The 24,752-nt window shown below is 45.6% G+C and overlaps 1 protein-coding gene across 1 annotated transcript in view; it reads left to right on the forward strand.

Annotated features, from left to right (window-relative positions):
* Positions 1–24,752, forward strand: part of EP300 (E1A binding protein p300) — a 264,101-nt gene that overhangs the window by 175,793 nt on the left and 63,556 nt on the right. The window contains exons 17-18 of the mRNA XM_068242112.1: positions 6,484–6,602; positions 9,907–10,146. Of these exons, the coding sequence (XP_068098213.1) occupies positions 6,484–6,602; positions 9,907–10,146 (359 nt within the window). The remainder of the gene's footprint in view (positions 1–6,483; positions 6,603–9,906; positions 10,147–24,752) is intronic.

The raw sequence follows: 24,752 nt of genomic DNA on the forward strand, positions 1-24,752 counted from the left end.
CACGGTATGAGTGTGCGGTCGGCAAGTGGTTAAAGGAATACTGTAGGGGGATCGGGTGAAAATGGGTTAAACTTACCCGGGGCTTCTAATGGTCCCCCACAGACATCCTGTACCTGCACAGCCACTCACCGATGCTCCAGCCCCGCCTCCGGTTCATTTCTGGAATTTCAGACTTTAAAGTCTGAAAACCACTGCGCCTGTGTTGCCGTGTCCTCGCTCCCACTGACGTCACCAGGAGTGTAAAGCACAATCCCAGTATGGTTTGTGGCTGCACAGTACGCTCCTGGTGACATCAGTGGTAGTGAGGACACGGCAACGCTGGCACAGTGGTTTTCAGACTTTAAAGTCTGAAATTCCAGAAGTGAACCGGAGGCGGGGCCGGGGCAATGGTGAGTGGCTGCGCGGGCACAGGATGTTTGTGGGTTACCATTAGAAGCCCCCGGGTAAGTTCAACTCATTTTCCCCCTGAATGATAAAAGCGCAACTGTAAACGGGTAAAAAAAAAAAGTTTCACTTACCTGGGGCTTGTGCCAGCCACCTGCAGCTGACCTGTTCCCACGCAGCCACTCACCGATGCTCTGATCCCACACCGCGGCTTACTTTCACTTTGCGCAGCTCGGGAGAACTGCATGTGCAGCCCTGGCCGTGTGCCTCCTCGTTCCCGTAGCCGGACACGTACTGTGCAGATGCAGTCGAGATTTTCGCATACTGCCCTGGCTACAAGAATGCGTACTAGTATACACACTAGCGACACCAAAGGCAGCCCTAGGCTCATCTGACCACTGCATCATCCGCCTGGTACCTACTTATAAAAGGCGCCTGGAAACCTCAAAACCTGTCACTAAGTCCTCCAAAGTGTGGTCAAGTGAGGCTAAACTTCAACTTCAGGCCTGCCTTGACTGCACAGACTGGAAGGCTCTGGAATCGCCTAACCTGGCTGAGTGGGCAGACAATGTATCCTCGTACATTAGCTTCTGTGAGGACTCCTGTATCCCAACAAAAACCTTCAAACTGTATCCAAATGATAAACCGTGGTTCTCAAAAAGACTACGACAACTACGACGTAGCAAAGAAGCCGCACATAAGTCCGGCAACCAGGAGGAATACAAGAAGGCAAGAAACGACCTAAACAGAGAACTGAGGTCCGCTAAGAGGTGCTACGCGGAAAAGCTGGAACAGAACCTCTCCTCAAACGACTCACGAGCCGTGTGGAAAGGGCTGAAGGCTGCCACCAACTACAAGCCCTCCCCTCAGCATGCCACACCGAGCTCTGAGCTTGCCGAGAGTCTCAGTGACTTCTACTGCAGATTCGAGAGTCAGCCAGCACCTGCAGGACTCCCACAGCCACCTGCACAATCTGCCACTGTAGCCCTAGGCCCTTACTCACCCACACCGTCAGTGAGGGAGGCGGATGAACACTTGCTAAGGCTAAATGCTAGGAAAGCCTCCGGTCCGGACGGTGTGTCGCCAGCCTGCCTGAAAACCTGTGCTCGTCAGCTCGCTTCCACCCTCTCTTCCATCTTCACGAGGTCCCTCCAGGAAGGCAAAGTTCCCGCATGCTTCAAGAGGTCTGCCATTATCCCTGTCCCCAAAAAGCAGGGCATCCTCGACCTAAACAACTTCAGGCCTTACATCCGTGATCACTTACATCCGTGATCATGAAAGCTTTTGAAAGCATGGTGCTACCCCTCCTTAAGCACTCTACTGAGGGACTGCTGGACCCGCACCAGTTCGCGTACAGAGTGAACAGGTCCACAAATGACGCCATCAACATCTGCTTGGAGCACATCTATGATCACCTGGATAGACCGGACTCCTACGCCAGGATTCTCCTACTGGACTTCAGCTCAGCATTCAATACCATCAGCCCTAAAATACTTCAGGGCAATCTCGCTGCGCTAGGAGTCCACCCCACCCTACGCCTGTGGATCATGGACTTCCTCACCAACAGGTCCTAGGTCGTTAGGTTAGGCAGCATCTCCTCACAACCTAGGATCACCAACACAGGGGCCCCACAAGGCTGCGTCCTGTCGCCGTTTCTGTTCTCTCTGTATACGAACAATTGCAAATCCACTTCGGACTCGGTAAAAGTAATCAAATCTGCCGATGACACGACCATTGTGGGTCTCATCACCAAATCGATGAGAAGGCGCACCGCCGCCAGGTCGAAAGCATATGCCGCTGGTGCAGAGAGAACGGTTTGGTCCTAAACACAGCAAAACGGTGGAGATGATTGTTGATTTCAGGAGGCGCGCCTCTACCCCGCCTGCAATCCACATGGATGGCATGGAAGTGGAAAGAGTCCCCAGTGTCCGCCTACTGGGCACAACTATCTCCAATGACCTGAGGTGGAACACCAACACTGCCTCAACACAGAGGAAAGCCCAACAGAGACTTTTCTTTCTCTGCCAACTGAAAAATTTCGGTATGGCCCAAAAACTGCTGACAAATTTCTACTCAGCCACGATCGAATCCGTCCTATGGTCGTCCATCCTGGTCTGGTACACCAGCTCCTCTGCCAGCGACAAGCTCAAACTGCAGAGGGTCATCAAATCTGCAGAGAGGATCATTGGGAGATCCCTTCCCACTCTGGACCTCCTCTACCACTCCAGGCTGAACACCAGAGCATTAAAGATCGCCAACGACCCTTCACACCCAGGCTACCGCTTCTTTAATCAGCTCCCCTCGAGCCGGAAGCTCCGGTTCCGATACGTCTACACCAGGACCTCAAGACCTAACAGTTTCTTTCCCTCGGCTGTCAACCTCCTGAACTCTCGCCATGGAAATGCCCATCCCCACCCCACCCCACAATACCATGACGCACTGAGGCACTCTGCACATAGACGGCGCTCCAGCGTACTTTTTTGGTTGTTTTTTATTGTATTGTAACTTATGCCATTGCAAGTGATGGAGGATAAAGCCGGCTCTCTGTGTAATGTGCCTCTAAAGGAGTCATAGAAGAGGCACAGCTTCCATTGACAGAAAAGCCATTTTGGTTTTTTTTTTTTTCTCTAATCGCTCTACTGTCTTTACGTTTTAGCCTTTTTTTTTTTTTTAAATAAAAAAAGGCTGTCAACCTAGTGTGTACACACACATCCGATTTAGATTGGCCAGTTATACCACTTAGATTTATTATGAGAGCTTACCTGCACAATTTGTTTATAGTACTGTTTTCCCCTGAATACAAGACACTGTTTTATATTTCCCCCACCAAAAGATGTGCTTGGTCTTATTTTCAAAGGGAGCTTTCAGTGTATGGAGATGCGTTTAGTCTCTTACCACACCTCTCTTGCGCCCCCCTCTGTTCACCTGCATCGGCTCCGTTATCTGCCCTTTGACCTAGTCTCTGCACAGGCTCTGTGACCTGCGCTCTACTCTGGAAGATATTAGGAAAAGAAGCAGGAGGTTTACTTCCAGCAAACAGAAGGAGCAATCAGCGTGGCAGGGTGGAAGAGGGGGAGAATAAAGGTGCTCCTCTTGGTATCCACCTCGGTGGCAAAAGTATCTGTGTTTGAGATGAGAAGAGACAGAGCGCACTCAGGGGAACAGTACAGCAGTAGATTGGGTCAATTCAGAATAATCTCACCTCTAGAAGTTGCTGGCAAACCTGTACAGGAGTAGCCAGCGTATAGGTTTTTTATCCTTCTAGCCAGGGATCAGGCACAAAGGCAGATGGATTCCTCCTTCACTCGGATGGTTGTTGGCAGGCAGCGAGTGACACTGAGGTTGTACAACCCTGTCTGTGTGCGAGTCCGCTATATGCAGCCGCACAGACAGACTGTGGTGGATTTCAAAGCATCAGCTCCAGGAGTGAGGAATCTAAAAGCAAAGCTCCATTCTGCTCCGTGAGTCTTGCACAGGCAGCTCATGGGCGGTGGTCTAATAGTAATGTAGCGATGCGTGTAGGAAAGAAGAAACGGCGGCTGTCGTATAGTGTTGATTGAAGTTTAAGTATATTGCAATGTGTTTCAGGAGACCAAGTCCTCCTTTCATCAGGCAAAGAGTTCCCCTCTGTCATAATCAGTGTGCTCCGGGGACGCTTCAGCGCATGCACACACATTGATTATGACAGGGGAGCACGGTCACAGAGACTGGGTCAAAGGGCTGATAACAGCTGTTACAGGCAAAAGGAGAGGGACGTAGCCACATGGGAGGTGCGGTAAGAGACTGCACACCACCCCATTCACTAACATAGCATCCTATTCACTGTAGCAAGGGCTTATTTTCGGCGGATGGCTTTTATTTTAAGCGTGCTTGAAATATAAGCAAGGGATTATTTTAGGGGAAACCTGGTATTCTAGATCTGTTGGCCCTCATACTACATCTCTACATTACCTCCCAATTAAGTCCTGTGCATGCAGCCCCTGAGATCTGTGGAGTTTACCACATATTATATGGCTAAGTTATTCTTTTGGTAATCCAGTCTAGTACTGTGATATGTGACATACTGGCAGCACGCATTTGTAATGCCCCTTTACAGATAGAATCCAAAGTACCGTAGTTTGCAGGTTTTAAACTGCTGCTATGGGCTGGTGCACACCACAAGAGCTTTTTAAACGCTAGAGATTTTAAAAGCTCTTGCTAATGCAATGCATTGGAGGATTTTTACAAAATCACATTGCTCCAGTGTGCACACACATCGGATAATATTAGCAGGAGCTTTTAAAACCACAAAGCGCTCAGAAAAGCTCTTCTGACATGCACCAGCACTATCACATGATTGTCTGCAGGGTTATCACCTTAAGGGGCCCATACACCTAAAGGTTTTCCCGCCGATATACAGCAGATTCAATCACTGTGATCAAATCTGCTGTGAAATCGTTACGCAAACTATTCGTTCCTGTCGAGCCGTCCGTGCGGAAGGTTTTGCTCTATCGCCGGCGTCGATAGCGGCGTTCTAATGCCCGACTCAATACATTGCCTGCTCCGGCCGGCGCGATTCACTGCTTTCTTCTACTCTGCTGGGCTCCGGAATCTGGGCCGGCTGGCCCGGAACCCAGCGGAGAAGAAGACAGCGGGGACCCGCGCCGGCCGGAGCAGGTAATGTATGCCGGGGAGGGGTGCAGCACCACCACCACAGATTGTGATCGGTTTCATGCTGAAAGTGATTCACAATCTTTTTGCAGTAAGGCAGCCATACGATCCCTCTCTGATCAGATTCGATCAGAGAGGGATCTATCTGTTGGTCGAATCTGATGGCAAATCGACCAGTGTATGGCCACCTTTAAGGTGGCCATACACTGGCCCGATTCGCGGCCGTTTCGACAGCAGATTCGATCCTGGGATCAAATCTGCTGCCAATCGTTCGCGCTAAATGCACCCGCCGATCCGATTTCCTCCCGAAATCGAATCGGTCCGTCGATCGCGCCGTGCGGGAAATTACCCTCGATCGCCCGCGGGTAGGGTGCGCGTCGCTAGCGGCGCCCGATCCTATCAGGTATACATTACCTGACGCTGGCTCCCGGGCGTCTTCTCAGCGCTGCACCGCTCTGTTCCTGCTCCATCCCGGCGCTTCCTGTGTCACTGCAGTGACCAGGAAGTTCAAATAGAGGGCGCTCTATTTAAACTTCCTGGTCACGGAGTAACACAGGAAGCGCCGGGATGGAGCAAGAACAGAGCGGTGCGGTGCAGCGCGGAGAAGACGCCCGGGAGCCAGCGTCAGGTAATGTATAGGGGAGGGGGCACAGGCGGCAGGAGCAGCTCAACAGATTGTGATCGGTTTCAGGCTGAAATCGATTCACAATCTGTTTGCAGTAAAGGCAGCCATACGATCCCTCTCTGATCGGATTCGATCAGATAGGGATCTGTCAGCTGGTCGATCTAATGGCAAATCGACCAGTGTATGGCTACCTTTAGTGTAATTTTAATTGTAGTGGACCACTAATGCCTAGTATACACCATACAATTTTCAATTAGATTTTCTGCTAGATTATTTTCTGTAAAGTGCTGGTAGAAGACTGGTCATTATCTCTGGTGCATTGTCTTCTGGTTATCTCCTGCTGAGTAGAACAATGCCTAATTGCTAGGCAGATTGTTAGATAGATAATTTCCAACATGTTGGAAATGATCTATCTGGCAGGTAGATCTTAAGGCGCGTACACACACCGCATTCTTGTAAACGATGAGTTGTCAGACCCACCCGTGGGGCAGCCGTTCTGCCGACAGTTTGCCAGTGTGTACAGTCTGTCGGCAGGCTGGTAAGGCTGGTTTTAAATGATCCGCTCGGTGGATCTGTCAAAACCAGCCTTATCTGCCTGCCAATGGATTGTACTATAGACTGACAAACTGTCGGCAGAACGGCCGCCCCGCAGGCTGGACTGTCGATCTGCCGTTTACAGGAATATGGCGCGTGTACGTGCCTTTACAGAAAATCTAACAGAAAATTGTATGGTGTGTACCTAGCATTAGATTTATGCTGTTTACCCATATTAAACAATTTTAATTGTGATCCTGATTTGCTTATTTCTATTCTTTCCCCACAAGTTTTCAAACCTGAAGAGCTACGCCAAGCTCTCATGCCAACACTAGAAGCATTATACAGGCAAGATCCAGAATCTCTTCCATTTCGTCAACCTGTAGATCCCCAATTACTAGGAATCCCGGTAAGTGGCTTGTATGCTTTAATAAAGGGGTTTAGCGGTACAGATCTTAACCAGACAAGCGGCTGTGTGCCCACTTGAGTCTTTAGACTCTGCAATTCGTAGTTATCGGGAAGTGTATGCAGTTGTGATGTCATTCATTAACGGTCAAATACTAAGATTAGGTCATTGTGACCATTTATATTTCAGTCTGACCATTTCCCTATATATATTCAAGAATGAGTGAAAATTTAATTAAAGGGGGGGATAAATACTGGAGTTTGTAAAATTTTTGGCCCTTATGCAAAGTTAAATCTGCCACATTCATAGGTGCAACATGTTTTGCGTGGAACAACTTATCCCTGAAATTGCTGCATCTTCTCAGCTGATGATCTGCCAGAATCATGCCATACTGAACATCGTGCATGATCATAGGAGCATTTCTTCTGCCTTCTATCCTATAGCACCAATGTTCAACATAAAGCTGTTCTCGCATGATCAGCATAAAACTGTTCTGGCATGGTAGTGTTCTGATGTTTTGTGAGCAGCGCACTTTTTATGTTTATTTGTGACTTACAGCTGAAAGTATTACTTAAAGGGACACTTAAGTCAAACAAAAAAAATGAGTTTTACTCACCTAGGGCTTCCAATAGCCCCCTGCAGCTGTCCGGTGCCCTCGCCATCTCCCTCCGATCCTCCTGGGCCCGCCGGCAGCCACTTCCTGTTTCGGTGACAGGAGCTGACAGGCTGGGGACGTGAGTGATTCTTCGCGTTCCTGGCCACAAAAGCGCCATGTATGCTGCTATAGCATATATCATATACCATATAGCAGCATAGAGGGTGCTAATGTGTCTGGGAACGCGAAGAATCACTTGCATCCCCAGCCTGTCAGCTCCTGTCACCGAAACAGGAAGTGGCTGCCGACGGGGCCTGGAGGATCGGAGGGAGACGGCGAGGGCACCGGACAGCTGCAGGGGGCTATTGGAAGCCCTAGATGAGTAAAACTCTTTTTTTTTTTTTTATTTTTTTTTTTTATTTTTTTTTACTTAAGTGTCTCTTTAAAGAGACTCTGAAGTCTCTTAAAAATCCTTTTTTTATCACAAAATATTGTTTAACATGTTAGCCCTAACTAAACCGCCGCATCCCCGCCGCTGTACACTATCTAAATCCCCCCCCCCCAACTCACCTGGGGGCAATCCGGGCAGCGCTTCCGCGAAAGGCAGAGCCATGAGCTGCAGCTCTGTCTCTCAGCGCGTCTGTCAGCCCGGATCGCCGCCTCTCCCCCGCACCCTCAGTCTTCCTTCACTGGGAGGGTTGGGGAGAGGCGGAGATGCACCTTGACAGACGCGTTTAGAGGCATAGCTGCAGCTCATAGATCTGCCTCACACGGAAGCGCACAGGGCAGCAAAATCCACGACCAAGAAAGTCGTGGATTTTGCCGGGGAGAGGGAGGGCGAGTTTGGGGGGATTTAGATAGTGTACAGCGGCGGGGATGCGGCGGTTTAGTTAGGGCTAATATGTTAAACAATATTTTGTGATAAAAAAAGATTTTTAAGAGACTTCAGTGTCTCTTTAAAGAGACTCTGAGGTCTCTTAATCCATTTTTTACTACAAAATCCTGTTTAACATGTTCGCCTTACCTAAACCGCCGCATCCCGCCCCTGTAATCTAAATCCCCCCAAACCTCCCCCCGCAAAATCCACAACTTTTTTGGTTGTGGATTTTGCTGCTGTTGTAGGCAGGGCTATGACCCGCAGCTCTGCCTCCATTCGCGTGTACCAGCGGCGGATCTCCGCCTCTCCCCAGCACCTCTCAGTGACGGAAGACTGAGAGTGGCGGGGGAGAGGTGGCGATCCGGGCTAATGGACGCGCTGAGAGGCAGAGCTGTGGCTTATAGCTCTGCCTCTCACGGAAATGCTGCCCAGATTGCCACCCGGGGAGTTTGGGGGATTTAGTTAGATTACAGCGGCGGTTTAGTTAGGGCTAACATGTTAAACAGGATTTTGGAATAAAACAAGGATTTTTAAGAGACTTCAGAGTCTCTTTAAAATGTATTTTTCTTAGACTCCATTTTCTTGATTTAATTTATTACTAGTTTAGTTTAGAAATGTAAAGTTACATCTTTGATCAAAATGGTCATATAGAACCTTTACTCTTGTCGCAACTCAGGATTGTCAGTGAGATGATAACGCTTAAAGAGACACTGAAGCGAGAATAAATCTTGCTTCAGTGCTTATATTCAGCAGGGGCATGTGCTAAAACGCCGCTATCCCGTGGCTAAACGGGGGTCCCTTACCTCCCCAATCCCCTCGTGGAGTCCCGGGCAGCGTTTCCGCATTGAGGCAGGGCTAACCGCTGCAGCCCTGCCTCACGTGCTTCTGTCAGCGCGTATCTCCGCCTCTCCCCCGCCCCTCTCAGTCTTCCTTCGCTGAGAGGGGCGGGGGAGAGGCGGCGATGCGCCGCTGATAGACGGCGCTGAGAGGCAGGGCTGCAGCCGTTAGCCCTGCCTCAAGAGCAGCAAAATCTACGACCAAGTTGGTCGTAGATTTTGCAGGGGGGGATTTGGGGGGTAAGGGACCCCCGTTTAGCCGCGTGATAGCGGCGTTTTAGCAGGGCCACACATGCCCCTGCTGAATATAAGCACTGAAGCGAGATTTATTCTCGCTTCAGTGTCTCTTTAAATTGATAAAGCTGTTATGCAAATTTATGGAGCTTGAAAGTGGACCAACTGAAGCTGCGAGGTATATTTTCAAGCTGAAAAAAGTCAAAAGATAAACTGCTCCAATTGACTAAAATTGTTACTTTCAGTTGTTTGCACCTTCAAATAGTCCCCTCACCCCAATCGTCCACGCACTTTAAGGAAGCTGTGCTCCAAATCTGGTTGTCTCCTATCAAAAGTACTGTGGGATTACCCTATAAAATAATAAACTGTATTGCAGTATGTGCAATTTTCAATTTTAAAAGTTAAATCCCCAGTACTTCTGAAAGCTTCCTTCCTTCCTAAAAGTGCATATTCTCAAGCTGCATATATTTGCATAAAATTTAGTTTGAAATCTGCATCAAGTTGGAATTTTTACATCTCATTGTCTATCCCTTGTTGCAACTATAATTTGTAATTGGATCCTATTTCAGGCTCAGCTTAAATTGAGGACATTTGTGTGTAAAAATGTGATTATATTTCAGTATTTAAATGCTTTTTTATTTCAGTTGGTATAATTCAGGTGTCCATAGTTTTTAATTTTGTGGAACTTTTTTTATTTTTTTTATTTTGCACATTAGTAATGCTTTATAACCTCTTATGATTCAGAAAAATACCTCTGTCCTGCAGGATTATTTTGAGATAGTCAAGACTCCGATGGACCTTTCAACTATAAAGCGCAAACTGGACACAGGGCAATACCAGGAACCGTGGCAGTATGTCGAGGACATTTGGCTGATGTTCAATAATGCATGGCTATATAATCGAAAAACCTCTCGCGTTTACAAGTACTGCTCGAAGCTGGCTGAAGTGTTCGAACAGGAAATTGACCCTGTCATGCAGAGTTTGGGATACTGTTGTGGTAGAAAGGTGAGTTTTTTTTCGTGTTTTTGTCCAGTGTGTGTTTATTTTACAGTACTTGTTTTTACTTATTGTATTTTTGGGTAAATTTTTTCCTTTGCCCCAGCCTATTGGGATAACATAGAAGTCATGAGCATGCATGAATCGCCACTTTTAAACAGTTTTCTAGGTATTATTGCATATTTAAAGGGAACCCGAGAGTAGAAGTGTCTCAGGTTCCATACTTACTTGGGGCTTCCTTAAGTTTGCTCGTCCCTTGCCGTCTCCCCGGGGGGCTCCAGTCAGCTTCAGCCCAAAAGCCCGGCCAAGTTGCGATTTGCCGCACATTCCCGGCCAGGCACGCTCCTGTCCTTGGGAGCATTTTGCACCTGTGCAGTACTACTGCGCAGCCACAGATTGCTGCCAGGGACGAGAGCGCGCCAGGCCGTGCATGCGTGATGAAGCGCAGGTCGGCCAGGCTTTCGGGCTGTATTGCCGGGGACCAGAGCCACCCGGGGAGACGGTGAGGGACGAGTAAGAGGGACTCCAGTGAAAATAATGTAATAAAAAAGTGCTTCATTTTTACAATAATTATGTATAAATGATTTAGCCCAGTGTTTGCCCATTGTAAAATCTTTTAAATCCCTGATTTACATTCTGACATTTATTACATGGTGACATTTTTACTGTTAGCTGGTGATGTAGCTGCTGCATGTTTTTTTGGCAGTTGGAAACAGCTATAAACAGCTATTTCCCACAATGCAGCAAGGTTCACAGACAGGAAACTGCCAAGAGTACGTACTCAAAATTTCTTTGTGGGAGGGGTTTCACCATATCAGCCATACAGCACCCCCTGATGATCCGTTTGTGAAAAGGAATAGATTTCTCATGTAAAAGGGGGTATCCGCTACTGATTGGTATAAAGTTAAATTCTTGGTCGGAGTTTCTCTTTAAGGGGGCTCAAGGAAGCCCCTGGTAAGTATGGTACTTGAGATGCTTCTTTTCTCAGGTACACTTAGGCCTTGGCCTTGTTGACATTATAAATCTCCAGCGCTATGTGTTAGCTAGTGATTTGTAGAGCAATTTTCTAAGTGCTTTTGCTGAGCTATTAGGATTTTCGCTTCCTGGCGTCAGTCAGGCAGTGATCTCTTTGACCTGGAAATGAATAAATACAATGTATCTATTCTTAAGTGATCGGGAAATCGCTATACAAAGTGCTTTTTCAAGCGCTTTGCGATTTCCCTATACCTTCCATTCAGCAAAAACACTCAGAAGATGGTACATGTAGTGTGTTTGCGATTTTAATCAAATGGAAACGCATGTGAACACTGTCATAGGAAATTGTTACACAAGAACTTTTAGGGTGATTTACAAAATCGCCACCGCTTAAAAAAAACAGCAAACGATGGTAGCGTGCTGATAGTGTGAACAAGCCCTTAAAGATGTATAGTTAATGGAGTCATCGCGCCGGCCCACGTGGCGGCGATTGACAGCGCCGCTCGCGCAGGTCCACTGCAGAGCGACCTGGCGGTCGCTCTGACGTCATCGAACGGCGAGGGAAATGCTGGGAGCTTGGGGCTGGAGGAAGCCCCCGGTAAATAGCACTCATTTTACATTATTTTCCCTGATGACTCCTTTAAATGCTACCTGAATGTTTTCTGCTGTGAAAAAATATTTCATACAATCTGTGCAAACAGCATGGGTTTTGGCAAATATTAGTGTAGCAAGCACATCTTAAACTGTAGATCTTTATTTACAATTCTACCTGGAGTTGTAGTGAATGTCCTCAACAGTTGTACTAAAAAATAAATGGTGTGTGTACGCAGTGTGTATGTACAGTATATATACATATAATTAAATGCATGTTATATATTATTTTGAATACAAAGATCCATTTAGATATTTACAATCTCTACATGTATAAAGAAAATCTCATACTTTACAAAAGCTAAACAGACTGGTTACCTGTGCAGCTGAATAAGTATTATTATAATTGCTTTATTTGCAGGAAAATATGTGCAAAAGGGCTAAACTCTGAGTGTGTGTGTGTTTGTGTGTAAACAGTGGGTGAATTCAATTTCAACTGCCTGGAGTGTAATAAAACATAAAGTGGAGTGCAAAATGTTGTCAGATATATGCACTTTATATTGAATCAGTTCTTTGAGTCACCTCTGGCTATTAGAAAGAATTTTTTTCTCCTTTGAGAAAAATGTATTGGTTTTAACCACTTTACAAAAAGAAATGTTACTGTCAAATGTACAAATAATGGATTGGGGATGAACTGCTAGCAAAGTGCTTTATCATTTTGTTTTTATAAAGTAAACCTGTACTGGCCAAAGAACAAAATTAGATTAAAGCCACTGGATAGTCCAGAGATTTCCCATGTCCTCCTAAGCCCCCCATCACAAATTTTGATTTCATTAGCATAAAGGAGGCCTTACACTTCTAGATTTGCAGCAGATTGGACCATCAGATACATTTCTGTCAGATGCCTGTCCAGTCGAATCTGACAGGAATCTATCTGATGTGTGCAACACACTAGGAACAGATTTCCATGAAATCTATTGGAAATCGATCTAAATGCATTATTGGACCATTAGATCCAATGCAACTCTTTGGGCCATCGATCTGTTGCCAGCAGCAGATCGACCTAGATTTTCCATCCTGTCAGATCAAATTGATCGAAATCGATTGAAATTGGCTGCAAATCGATCGATAGATTTGATAGAATTGATTTCCGATCGAACTGTGCCATAAGATCGATCGATGGCTGAAATCGACCAGTGTATGGGCCCCTTTAACCTCCCTGGCGTTCTGATTTTTTTTTTGCATTTTTTTTCTATCATGTAGCTAGCCTAGCGCTAGCTACATGATGCCTCCCTCCCTGCGGCGTCCCTCCCACCCCTCCGATCGCCGCCGACACCCATGCCCGTCAGGAAATCCCGTTCTGAATGGGATTTCCTTTAGGGCTTCCACGTCGCCATGGCGACTATCGCGATGTCATCGACGTTGTGACGTCACATGGCGTCCCGATCCACCCCTCAGCGCTGCCTGGTACTGATTGGCCAGGCTGCGCAGGGGTCCCGGGGGGGAGGGGGGCTGTTACGCGGCGGATCGGTGGCGATCGCGTAGAACACGCAGCTAGCAAAGTGCTAGCTGCATGTTTAAAAAAATGTATTCTAATCGGCGCACCAGGGCCTGATCGGTGCCCTCCGGCGTGACTGGTCGAGCTCAGCTCGTCCAGAACACCAGGGAGGTTAAGTCCGACTAATATTATAATGCTCAATTTTGCATTGTTTCCCTATTCTCCACATTAGCATTAGGTACTCCCTAAAGGCGTGTGCACACTCCTGATTTATTCAAACGACTATTTGTCAGACCCGCCTGCGGGGCGGCCGTTCTAGCGACAGTTTTCCTGTGTGTACAGTCTGTCGACAGGCTGATAAGGCTGGTTTTGACAGATCCGCTGAGCGATCTGTTAAGCTAGGTACACAAGTGCCGATGTAACTTATCAATCGAGCTTCTGATGCGGCTCGATTGATAAGATCCGACAGGTCCGATCTCGCCGCCGCTCGATTCCTCGCGAGCAGACAACGGGGAATCGAGCGGAAGATAAGCGGCACCGGCGGGGACGAGCAGGTATCGAATCCGGCGGACGCGGTGGGTACGCGCAGGGATGCGGAAGAGGCTTATCAGTCTTATCAGTTGTTTGAACATTAGCAAAATAAATATATATATATATATATGTGTATATATATATATATATATATATATATATATATGTGTATATATATATATGTATATATGTATATATATATATATATATATATATATATATATATATATATATGTGTGTATATATATATGTGTGTATATATATATATATATATATATATATATATATATATATGTATATATATATATATTTTTTAGTTTAAACTTGTTTCACAACAAAAGTTGTATGGGGCTTTTGGACAGATAGTTGGTAGGTGCCCCATAAGTTGCATACATACGCACTACAAAAGGCAACGACAGGTCCGCTGAGCGGATCGTTCAGAAACAGCCTTATCAGTCTGTCAACAGCGCCTATACATGCGCTACTGTTGGCTACTTGACCGCCCAGCGGGAGGGTCCGGCGGACCCATTGTTGCCTTTTGTACACGCTCAACAGCGGTCTTTTATGCTTTCACATCTTTTGTTGTGAAACAAGTTGAAACTCCTAAAAAGTCTTTTGCTATTGTTCAAAGAGCTGATAAGACTGATAAGAAGTAAATCCAACAGTTGGCAAAAGCATAGAAGACCCCTGTTGAATGTGTGTATGGGGCTGAAACAAATCTAGACCACCAACCATACACACCCACTTTTTTTTTTTGTTTGTTTCAAGATCAAGGGGGTATTGTAAATAAGCACAGACCTGTCACCCAAAATAATGTCTCATGATAGTTTAGGCTGACATTGTTCGAGAAAAAGGTGTTTGAGGGTCTGTGCAATCAGATAAGAAAGTAAATCTGCTGCTTTCCCCCCAAGTAAAGACAAACTCTCAGGATGAGAGACTCCTGAATAGAAAGGAAGTTTAGAGAAGAGAAAGGGGGTATGTAGAGAAAGTGAGGCAAGAAGCACAAGGGGGAAAAAGGAACGGAAGGAAAGAGAAATGGGAGTGAGATAGACCATCTGAGAGAAAAGAGACTGTCTGTGAAGGACAAAGTGTGAGGAGTGTGTGTATGAGGAGTGGGACAGAGTGAAAGACAGTCTAGGTGAGAGAGCAACTGTGAATGGAAGAGTGAGCAAGTGTATGGCAGTGTAGGAGACATAGGGTATGATTCACAAAGCTTTTTTACCTGTTTTCCACTGTTTTCAACTTATACATGTTACATGTTTAAGCTCCCAAAGAGCAAAAATATAATATAATAAAGGTAAGAAAAGTAATACTGAAATGAAGTTAATCGGGAACAACTAACAGTGATAATTTTGCTTGTAAATGTGCTGAAAGGTTATTTTTATTTATTAGGTAATAAGTCATGTTTGTGAAGTTTTGTGAATAGAGCCCATAGTGAGAGGGGAGTGTTTGAGTGAGGCAGAAATCGTAGGTGTAAATGTTAGTGCGAGTGTTTTGGAGAAGCAGCATAGACACTACATTCTCTAAATATGGACATCAGATATTCCATAGGTGTAGGAAACGCAGTGCTCTCACTAATTTACTTGAGTGCTATAGGCCAGACCTAACTTGTACAGTGCACTTAAGTCTGCAGTTTGGGAAGACCGATTTCCAGGGACAGCTGGATTTACAGATCTAACTTCTGTACAGCGGAGCAGTGGGAGAAGAGTAAGCAACAAAGCTACCCATACGCTACGTCAATTTCCTGCCGATATGCAGCAGATTCGATCAAAGTGATCGGCTAGAGTGGCCAATAATAGAAGCTGGGGGTCAGAGGTAATGTGCAGACGATCACCTGCCTGGAGGGGTGATGCTAGAACAGGTATTTAAACCCTCCCATTCTCCCTCAATAAGACTGAGCCTGCCATTTTAACCTTAGGTGCCCTTTAAAGAGAACCCGAGGTGGCATATTGTAATACTAATAGGCATGCGCACCATGACATGCCTCTGGGTCATTGTATCGCCGCTGCCAGCCCCACCTCTTAATAGATCAGCATGCTAGCGACAATCTGCTTGTCACTAGCCTGCTTTATTTATGTGAGGCTGTCAGTCATCCTTCTCCTCACCTCCATCTACATGGTACAATTTTCCATCAGATCTATACAGCCTCCTCTACACGGTACAATTTCCCAGATCTATTAGATAATTGTCAACCAGTCCAATCGGATTGCGTTACATTTTGCAATAGATTTTGGGTACTTATCAAAGCAAAATCTATCGCAAAATTGATCTGAAACAATACCGTTTAGATGAGTCCCAGCTTGTGTGCCCCACTAATTAGCTGGGTAGATAAATCTGTTTACTGAGCGTTTTTTCTCTTCACAGGCACTGCTCTCTGTGATGCTGTTCTGTGCACAGATAGGGAGAACACAGGCGGAGAGGGGGCGGGCTTGAGCAGACTGCTCTCACTGCTTTAGAGCTTCCTGATAAAGCAGCAGACTGAGAGCTCAGTCTGTGTTTTTTACAGGGGGTATTGCAAGCTCAATAGGCAGATCAGAATGAAACAGACAGCAGGGTAAGTGTCTGTTCTCATGTCCCTACTAGTATATAATCAATATAATTCAAGTTCGATTTGCCATTGCAAAACAATGGCGAATTAAATCGAATCTTGATCGGACATGTCGGATTTCATCGGTTGTAAATAGAATCGTAATCGAATCGCACAAAGAATTGTATCGTGTAGATGGGGCTTGATATTAATTAAAGCAGGTTGCTTTGTCTCTAATTACATTTTGGATGTAATTTAATATTTATCTGAAATGAAACCATTGGTCGCAATACAAGCTTTAGGATTTTTGTAAAGGATTTTGGCCCACTTAATAAAGTTGAGCCCAAAGCCCATCTTCTCCAGGAGAGTGAACAATAACAGTATTTTCAAAATATCACTTAGGACTTATGCCTGGAGAGGCAGGCAATAGTGTAGAAACATTTGAAGGTTGGCAGGAACTTTGGCATGTTTCTCCTCTTTATTGCACATTGTAGTGCATTGATGGTGTTCTTACTGCTTACCACTGGCTGGTTGTTTGGGGTCATGTTTAAATGGCATGTGATCTGGCTGACAATTGAAGGCTAAGTGAATATCCTCACCTATATTGAAACAAATGACTTTCTCATTGTTGAGATAAAACTGCTCCATTCCCTGTTTTATCAGTGAGGCTCAATGGCACCAGACTTTCTTTGCTGGTCTAGAAAAGAAAGTGTATTGTACTCAATCTAATTGATGTGCAAAGCATTATGCTGGGCATACACGGAGGAGATTATGCGCCGGATCGAGCCGCTGGCTCTATTCCGGCGCGTCCCCGCGTTCGCCCGGATCGATTCCCGCTCGGCCCCGTGGGCGCTTCTTATCTTCTGCTCGTTTTTTTCCCATTGTCCGCCCGCGGGGATCGAGCGCAGAATCGATCCGGCCGCGGTATTGGGCACGTCGGAAATTATCAATCGAGCCATCAGCGGCTCGATTGATAAGAAGGAATCCATCTGTGTATGCCCAGCATCAAACAGAACCCAAAGTGAGACATATGGAGGCTGACATTTATTTCCATTGCAAACTGCCTGGCTGTCCTGCTAATCAACTTCAAATGCTGTTTAGCCATAGACCCCAGAACAAGCATGCAGATATGTGATTCAGAGACTGACCAGAAAGAGGAGCAGGACTGTCAGGCAACTGGTGGTGTTTAACCACTTAAAGTGGACCCAAATTAAAAATACAAGATTTTAGAAATAAAATCTATTTTCTAAATTATAATAATAAATAGCAGCCTTTTTTTCATTTGCATGATAACAAAAATAAAATATTTTACATTTATTGGAGGAACCCCTCCCTTCCGGTCATATTGCCGGGACAGAATCCGGCAGACTGGTGGAGTAGATGGTGTCCAGCAAAGGAGGAATTGCTAATGGCTGCCACCTATATATCCCTAGTTATGAAAAGAGAATGTTGAAAAGCATGCACTGAAATGCTCATAGGCTTGAAGCAGTGTGTATCTTTTGTATGTCAGAGTGGTGCAACTAAATATTTTGAATTAAAAACATTTTTGGTTTGGGTCCGCTTTAAGCCAATCTGGACGGATATATTTGTCCAAAAATCACCACTCAAAGGCAATCTGGACGAATATATCCGTCCAGCAGTGTTGCAGCCGTTGCGCACACATATCCGCGTGCAGGTGGCTTGTTCCCCGCCGGCGCCGCTATTACAGGGGATGGACTTCGGAAGAGGAACAAGTGTTCCCCCGAGGCAAACGATCCTCTGTGAATGTATCAAGATGCCTCCAATCAGGAGGCATCTTTATTCATGAAAATCTACATCATGAAATGTAAAAGAAAAAAAAAAGGATCTTGCACTTCCTGGTATCTTCCAGGAGAGTGCTTAACGCCACCTAGCCTGGCCAAAAAGTAAAATTAAAGTAGAAATGTAAAAAAAAAAAATACACACAAAATAAAAACTGATAGACTCCCCACCCTGCCCATTAACTAAAGAAATTAAAAACACACGTTAAAAAAAAAAAAAAAATTAGTTTAAAAAAAAAAACATAAATAGTTACCTTAGGGACTAAACTTTTTAATATGTATGTTGTGAAGGTATATTACTATATACCTTATTACCTTGAGCCTATATGGGCTTGTAATTTGTGATAGACTCAAAACTTAAAAAATGCACCTTTATTTCTAAATAAAATATTTTCTTCCAAATGTCTCTGACATCAGTTTCCTGTTAAATCTTGTACACATGTTGGTTTTAAACTTGGTAGAGATGGTCAATCAAGGCTGTCACTTCCAAAAGCTTAGTGTCTACAGCATCTGTTCTTGATCTGTCACCAAAAGAGTGCCGCATCATCTTGGGCGAATGCAATGTTCTGCTCTTTATCCTGCCTCCCCCTTTCATAGCAATAGAACAAGCCTAGCTACGTGTCTGTAGAACACTTAACCCCAAACTGTTACCAGAGGGATAGATTGTGTGTGTGTGCGTGCGTGCGTGCGCATATGCGCGCACGTGTGTGTGTATGCATATTGGGTCAAGACAGGAAAAGCAGCAAGAAAAAAAAACGGATTAACGTCTGCACTCCCAGTACAATGGTACAATATCATTCATAACAATTGTTTTAACAGTGAAATCTCTACCATGTGTATGCTTCAGAATGACCTTTATCTTTGAGTTGTGAACTGTGATGTTTGTGTATTTTTTTTTTTTTTTTTTTTTTTTTTTACGTTTTTATGGTCTTTTACTAAGCATAAATATTTTGCGATACTGAACATGAACAGTAATCGTTAAAATATAAATTGTAATAAATGATATTCTGATATTGTTTAAAAAAAACATTTGTTGAAAGAAAATATATATATATATAATTTTTAATATCTGGTGTATACAGAAGAGGACTGAGTAGAAAGCAGTGCCCAGCTTTTGTTGCCTAGCAATACTGCTAGGTACCATGATGCAGAAGGGTTTAGGAATGATCATTTCCAATTTGTTTCTATATTTAGTAGCAAACGACTTATTGTGGGGTTTTTTCACAGGCACTTCTCACTAACCTAAATTCAAGGAGACTTGCACATAGAGACCGTTAACAGCCAGCACATTTTAATGTAAAACACAGCCACTGTGTTTAAACTTGTGTTGTGTTAATGTTTGTGATAAGCAGAAACATCAAAATTGTCACTTGCCATTACTTATTCAGAACGGAGTTCTTGGACAAGTTTCTCTAACACTGCCTATTGAGTGCACCCCTAGTGGTTACCTCAAGCGATTTGAGTCTTATAGAACAGCGCTAAACAAAAGTTGGAATTATATTATACTGGAAGCTATCTACCTAAGGGCTTGTTCACACTACAAGAGCTTTTCTAAGCACTTTGTAATTTTGAAAGCTCTTGCTAATGTTCTCCTATCAAACACGCTGGATGCCTGGAGAACACTGTATAAGGGTCCCCTGGACCTCGATCAAGCCGGTGCCTAGTCTCAGCCGGATTGCTCCCACGGCTTCAGAATAGCTCCACACAAACAGAAGAGACTGCACACCACTGGCTGCAATAAACTTTGCTGTATTGGAACAAGTGTACACACAATGTTCTCCTATGCCTGTGTATTTACACTAGAGCGATGTAATTTTGTAAAAATCGCCCCACAGCATTGCATTAGCAAGAGCTTTTCAAAATCACAAACGCTTAAAAAGCTCTTGGAGTATGAACAAGCCCTAACAGAAGCATTCTACTCGAAGCATTCTTAAAGCTGTTTTTTTATGTTGTTCCTACTATTAATCACAAATTCAGTTTATAGTGTACATAGAGCTAATGTTTTATTATTTTGTTGGAGGGAGCTGAGGTTGAAAAAACAAATGGCATCCTCTTTCAGGGACAAATTGTAACATGTTTATTATTTATTGGATTTATAAAGCGCCAACATATTACGCATTGCTGGACAATAAATACGACAATAGTAATAGGGGTGACACAACACAATACAGGTAATAAGCAGTAAGACACACAATGCCAGATCATACATTGGGGAAGTAGTCAAAGTAATTTAAGCTCACGTTATTCTGTGAGCAGAATGCACGATCAGGTAGGATACACAAGGAGGGAGGGCTCTGCCAAAGGCTTACAGTCTAAAGGGAGGGGGTAATGACACTTTAAAGTGGACTTTAACTCTTGCACAGGACAGAAGATAAACATAAAGAAATGCACCTTACATGTATTTAGAGAGTTTAGTCTCTCTAATTCACACTCATCTGTGATTAATCACAAGTTGTAATTTGATCCCTCCGCTGTCAGCTGACTGCCATGGCAGTGCAACTAATTGGTAAACACAGGATGTTAACAATATAAGAAACGCATATATATCCAGGCACATCAACTCTAGTTAGGACATTTAAATAAGTTAAGGAAAGGGAGGTGCTAAAGGGGGTGTGGGCAGAATAGCAAAAAACAAAACACCAAAACAAATTAACCCTTTGCACACTCACATGCTAATGTTCAACCAAATGCATTCACAGATTCACTCATCTAGGCACCACTGTTATCCCTAAAGCTAAGTTAAAGAGACTGAAGTCTTTATTTTTATTTTATTTTTTACTTTTACATGTTTTTGTCAATAAATCCTCTTAAGCATGAATGCCCCTGTTGAATTGCTTTCCGCACATCCATTGGTTTACAGGTGGGAAGAGATAGATGTCACGGGAAGCAGATGGGCACAACAGCCGTTTCACACCTGAGTGTTGCTTGGTCTCGTACTTGTCTGGGCGCGTCTATAGAAGTGCCAGATTTTCCCACCAGCCACCAACTCAGTGCAGGTGCTGAAAAACATGGACAGTGACTTCTACTTCTTACAACTTATTACCCCCTGCACCAGTGGGCATCTATACACATGCTAGATCATAAGCTGCCTTGGCCGAGTTTAATACTCGCTAGATTAAAGGGAACCTAAACTGAGAAGGATATGGATTTTTCCTTTTAACATAATACCAGTTGCCTGACTCTCCTGCTGATCCTGTGTTTCCAATACTTTCCGCCACAGCTCCTGAACAAGCATACCGACCAGGTGCTCTGACTGAAGTCAGACTGGATTAGCTGCATTCTTGTATCAGGTGTGTGATTCAGCCCTACTTCAGCCAAAGGGATCAGGACTGCCAGGCAACTGGTATTGATTAAAGGGAAACATCCATATCCCTCTCAGTTTAGGTTCCCTTTAAACTCGGCCAGGGCAGCTAATAAGCATGTGTAAGTATTTTACATCCAAGCTTATAGTGGCTGGTTAAGAGCACCACCTCTAACATAGGAGACCAGGGTTCGAATCTCTGATCTTCCAATTCAGTAAGCCAGTACTTATTCAGTACCGAGTCCTTGGGCCAGGCTCCCGAACACTGCTGGGAGAAAAGCTATATACTAATGTTATTAATATCAAGCTCTGTTCCATCCATTAGAATACCTTCACATTACTGTCCTAGGATATATGCAGTTGACATCCGGCTCCTCTTTGGTGTCAGTCAGGACTACAGCAACTACTGGCTATTACCGTATTTTTCAGAGTATAAGACGCTCCAGACTATAAGCCGCACCTAGGTTTAGAGGACAAAAATTGGGGGGGGGGGGAGGGACTACTAAACCTGGTGCGTCTATGGTGCAGGGTGTCTTACGGATCCTTTTACCCCCAAACTATCTTTATCTAAGCTACACTGACTGCCCAGATACACTAACCCCTGCTGCCCCACTAACTACATTACACTAACCCATGCTGCTCCCAAAAACCTACACTAAGCTACAATGCCCACACTACCTACACTAAGCTGCAATGTTCCCACTACCTTCACTAAGCTAATATGCCCTCACTACCTGCACTAAGCTACATTGCTCCCACTACCTGCACTAAGCTACATTGCTCCCACTACCTGCACTAAGCTACATTGCCCCCACTACCTGCACTAAGCTAATATGCCCTCACTACCTGCACTAAGCTACATTGCCCCCACTACCTGCACTAAGCTAATATGCCCTCACTACCTGCACTAAGCTACATTGCTCCCACTACCTGCACTAAGCTACATTGCTCCCACTACCTGCACTAAGCTACATTGCCCCCACTACCTGCACTAAGCTACATTGCCCCCACTACCTGCACTAAGCTAATATGCCCTCACTACCTGCACTAAGCTACATTGCCCCCACTACCTGCACTAAGCTAATATGCCCTCACTACCTGCACTAAGCTACATTGCTCCCACTACCTGCACTAAGCTACATTGCTCCCACTACCTGCACTAAGCTACATTGCCCCCACTACCTGCACTAAGCTAATATGCCCTCACTACCAGCACTAAGCTACATTGCCCCCACTACGTGCACTAAGCTAATATGCCCTCACTACCTGCACTAAGCTACATTGCTCCCACTACCTGCACTAAGCTACATTGCTCCCACTACCTGCACTAAGCTACATTGCCCCCACTACCTGCACTAAGCTAATATGCCCTCACTACCTGCACTAAGCTACATTGCCCCCACTACCTGCACTAAGCTAATATGCCCTCACTACCTGCACTAAGCTACATTGCTCCCACTACCTGCACTAAGCTACATTGCCCCCACTACCTGCACTAAGCTACATTGCCCCCACTACCTGCACTAAGCTAATATGCCCTCACTACCTGCACTAAGCTACATTGCTCCCACTACCTGCACTAAGCTACATTGCTCCCACTACCTGCACTAAGCTACATTGCCCCCACTACCTGCACTAAGTTATATTGCCCCCACTACCTGCACCAAGTTACAATGCCCCCACTACCTTCACTAAGCTCATATGCCCTCACTATCTACACTAAGCTACAATGCCCCACTACCTGCACTAAGCTACATTGCCCCACTACCTGCACTAAGCTACATTGCCCCCACTACCTACACTAAGTTACAATACCCCCACTAAGCTACAAATGCATTTTTCTTACCGATCCCGATCTTAGAGGAGAGGTGTGCTATCAGTTACTGGGCTTCTGTTGATATTGGGCTGCTGGGGATGGTGTCCTTGGTCTTCTGCAGTCGTCCTCTTTGTCCAGAGAGCAGGGACAACTTTGGCAAGGATTGTATGGCTCCCGGAGTGGCTGCAAGAACTGTAGTCACGTGGGCAGCTTCAGCTGATGGCCCACGTGACTCGGCCACAGATGTCTACCGTCTGGGTGGCGAAAGAGCAGCAGGAATCTTGATCCTGCACCCAGGGACCAAGAGTGCCCCTCAGCAGCACAGCAGCTGCCAATGTCCAGGTGGCTTAGAGAAGGGACATCGGCGGCAAGAAGCAGATTCTGGCCGGAGCCATTGCAAGAACTTGTCACGTGGGCAGCTCCAGCTGATGGACCACGTGACTCTGACGCCGATCTGATGGAAATGAAGCAGGATCCGCCGGTCCAAGGATGCTGCTCAGCCTCATAGCAGCCGCCGATGTTCTCCTTCCGGGTGGCGGTAGAGAAGAAGAGATATCGGCGGCAAGGAACAGATGCCTGCAGGAGTCACTGAGAGGACTGGAGTCACGGGGGCAGCGCCAGCTGATGGCCAAGTGACTCAGCCGCCGATGTCTTTCATCTGGGTGGCGGAAAAGAAGCCGGGTGAAACCGCTGATCCTGCACCCAGGGACCAAGGGTGCTACTCAGCCGCCACCGATGTCCTTCCTGGTGGATTTACAGCAGCAGCGGCATCAGGAGGAGAGCCAGAAAGTGCACTAGGAAGGAAGGGAGCCATGGATGGTAGACACAGAAGCAGGATGCAGAACATGGAGCCCGCAGCTGGATAGGTGAGGGCTTCCAGTATGTACTGCACCGGCTTGTGGAGGACATCTCGCTCACATTTGGACTATGAGATGCACTAAATTTTTCCCCCCACTTTTGGAGGAGAAAAAGTGCGTCTTATAGTATAGTCTCAAAACTTTAAGTACAGTAAGAAAATCCCAGCAGGGTCCCCGGCTCAACTCCCCCCAACCCCCCCCCCCCCCCCCCCCCCCCCCCGCAGTAGTCCTATCTTTTGGATATAGGACTACTGTTTTCTGTATACATAGATGGACGTGTAAGTCTTATCCAGAGTTCCCATGCTATCATAAACGTCTTATAGGCATCCATATAGACCTGTAGCAAAAAACAAAAACAAAAAACTCTAGGGGGATAGTTACCTCGGGAGGGGCAAGCCTCAGAGTCCCAATGAGCCTTCCCCGTCCTCTAAAGCTTTGGTGGGGGTGGGGGTCCAGCACTGGCTCCCCGAAAGTCCCTCGACAAAGCCTGACAAGTGTGCACAGGCAATATTTACCTACCGCTCTCCTGCGCTGGCGCACTAGCGGCTTTTCGGTCTGAGTAAGGCGGAAATAGCCAAGCCCAATCGATCCGCTCTACTGTGCAGGCGCAAAGGACTTGCATCTGCGCAGTATAGCGGATACGAACAGTGTATTTCACAGCACTGTATTGGCGGACACCAGTGGCTGGGGGAAGCCTTGTTAGGATCCAGAGGCTTCCCC

The sequence above is a fragment of the Hyperolius riggenbachi genome, chromosome 6, assembly GCF_040937935.1.
Source record: "Hyperolius riggenbachi isolate aHypRig1 chromosome 6, aHypRig1.pri, whole genome shotgun sequence".
Lineage (NCBI taxonomy): Eukaryota > Metazoa > Chordata > Amphibia > Anura > Hyperoliidae > Hyperolius > Hyperolius riggenbachi.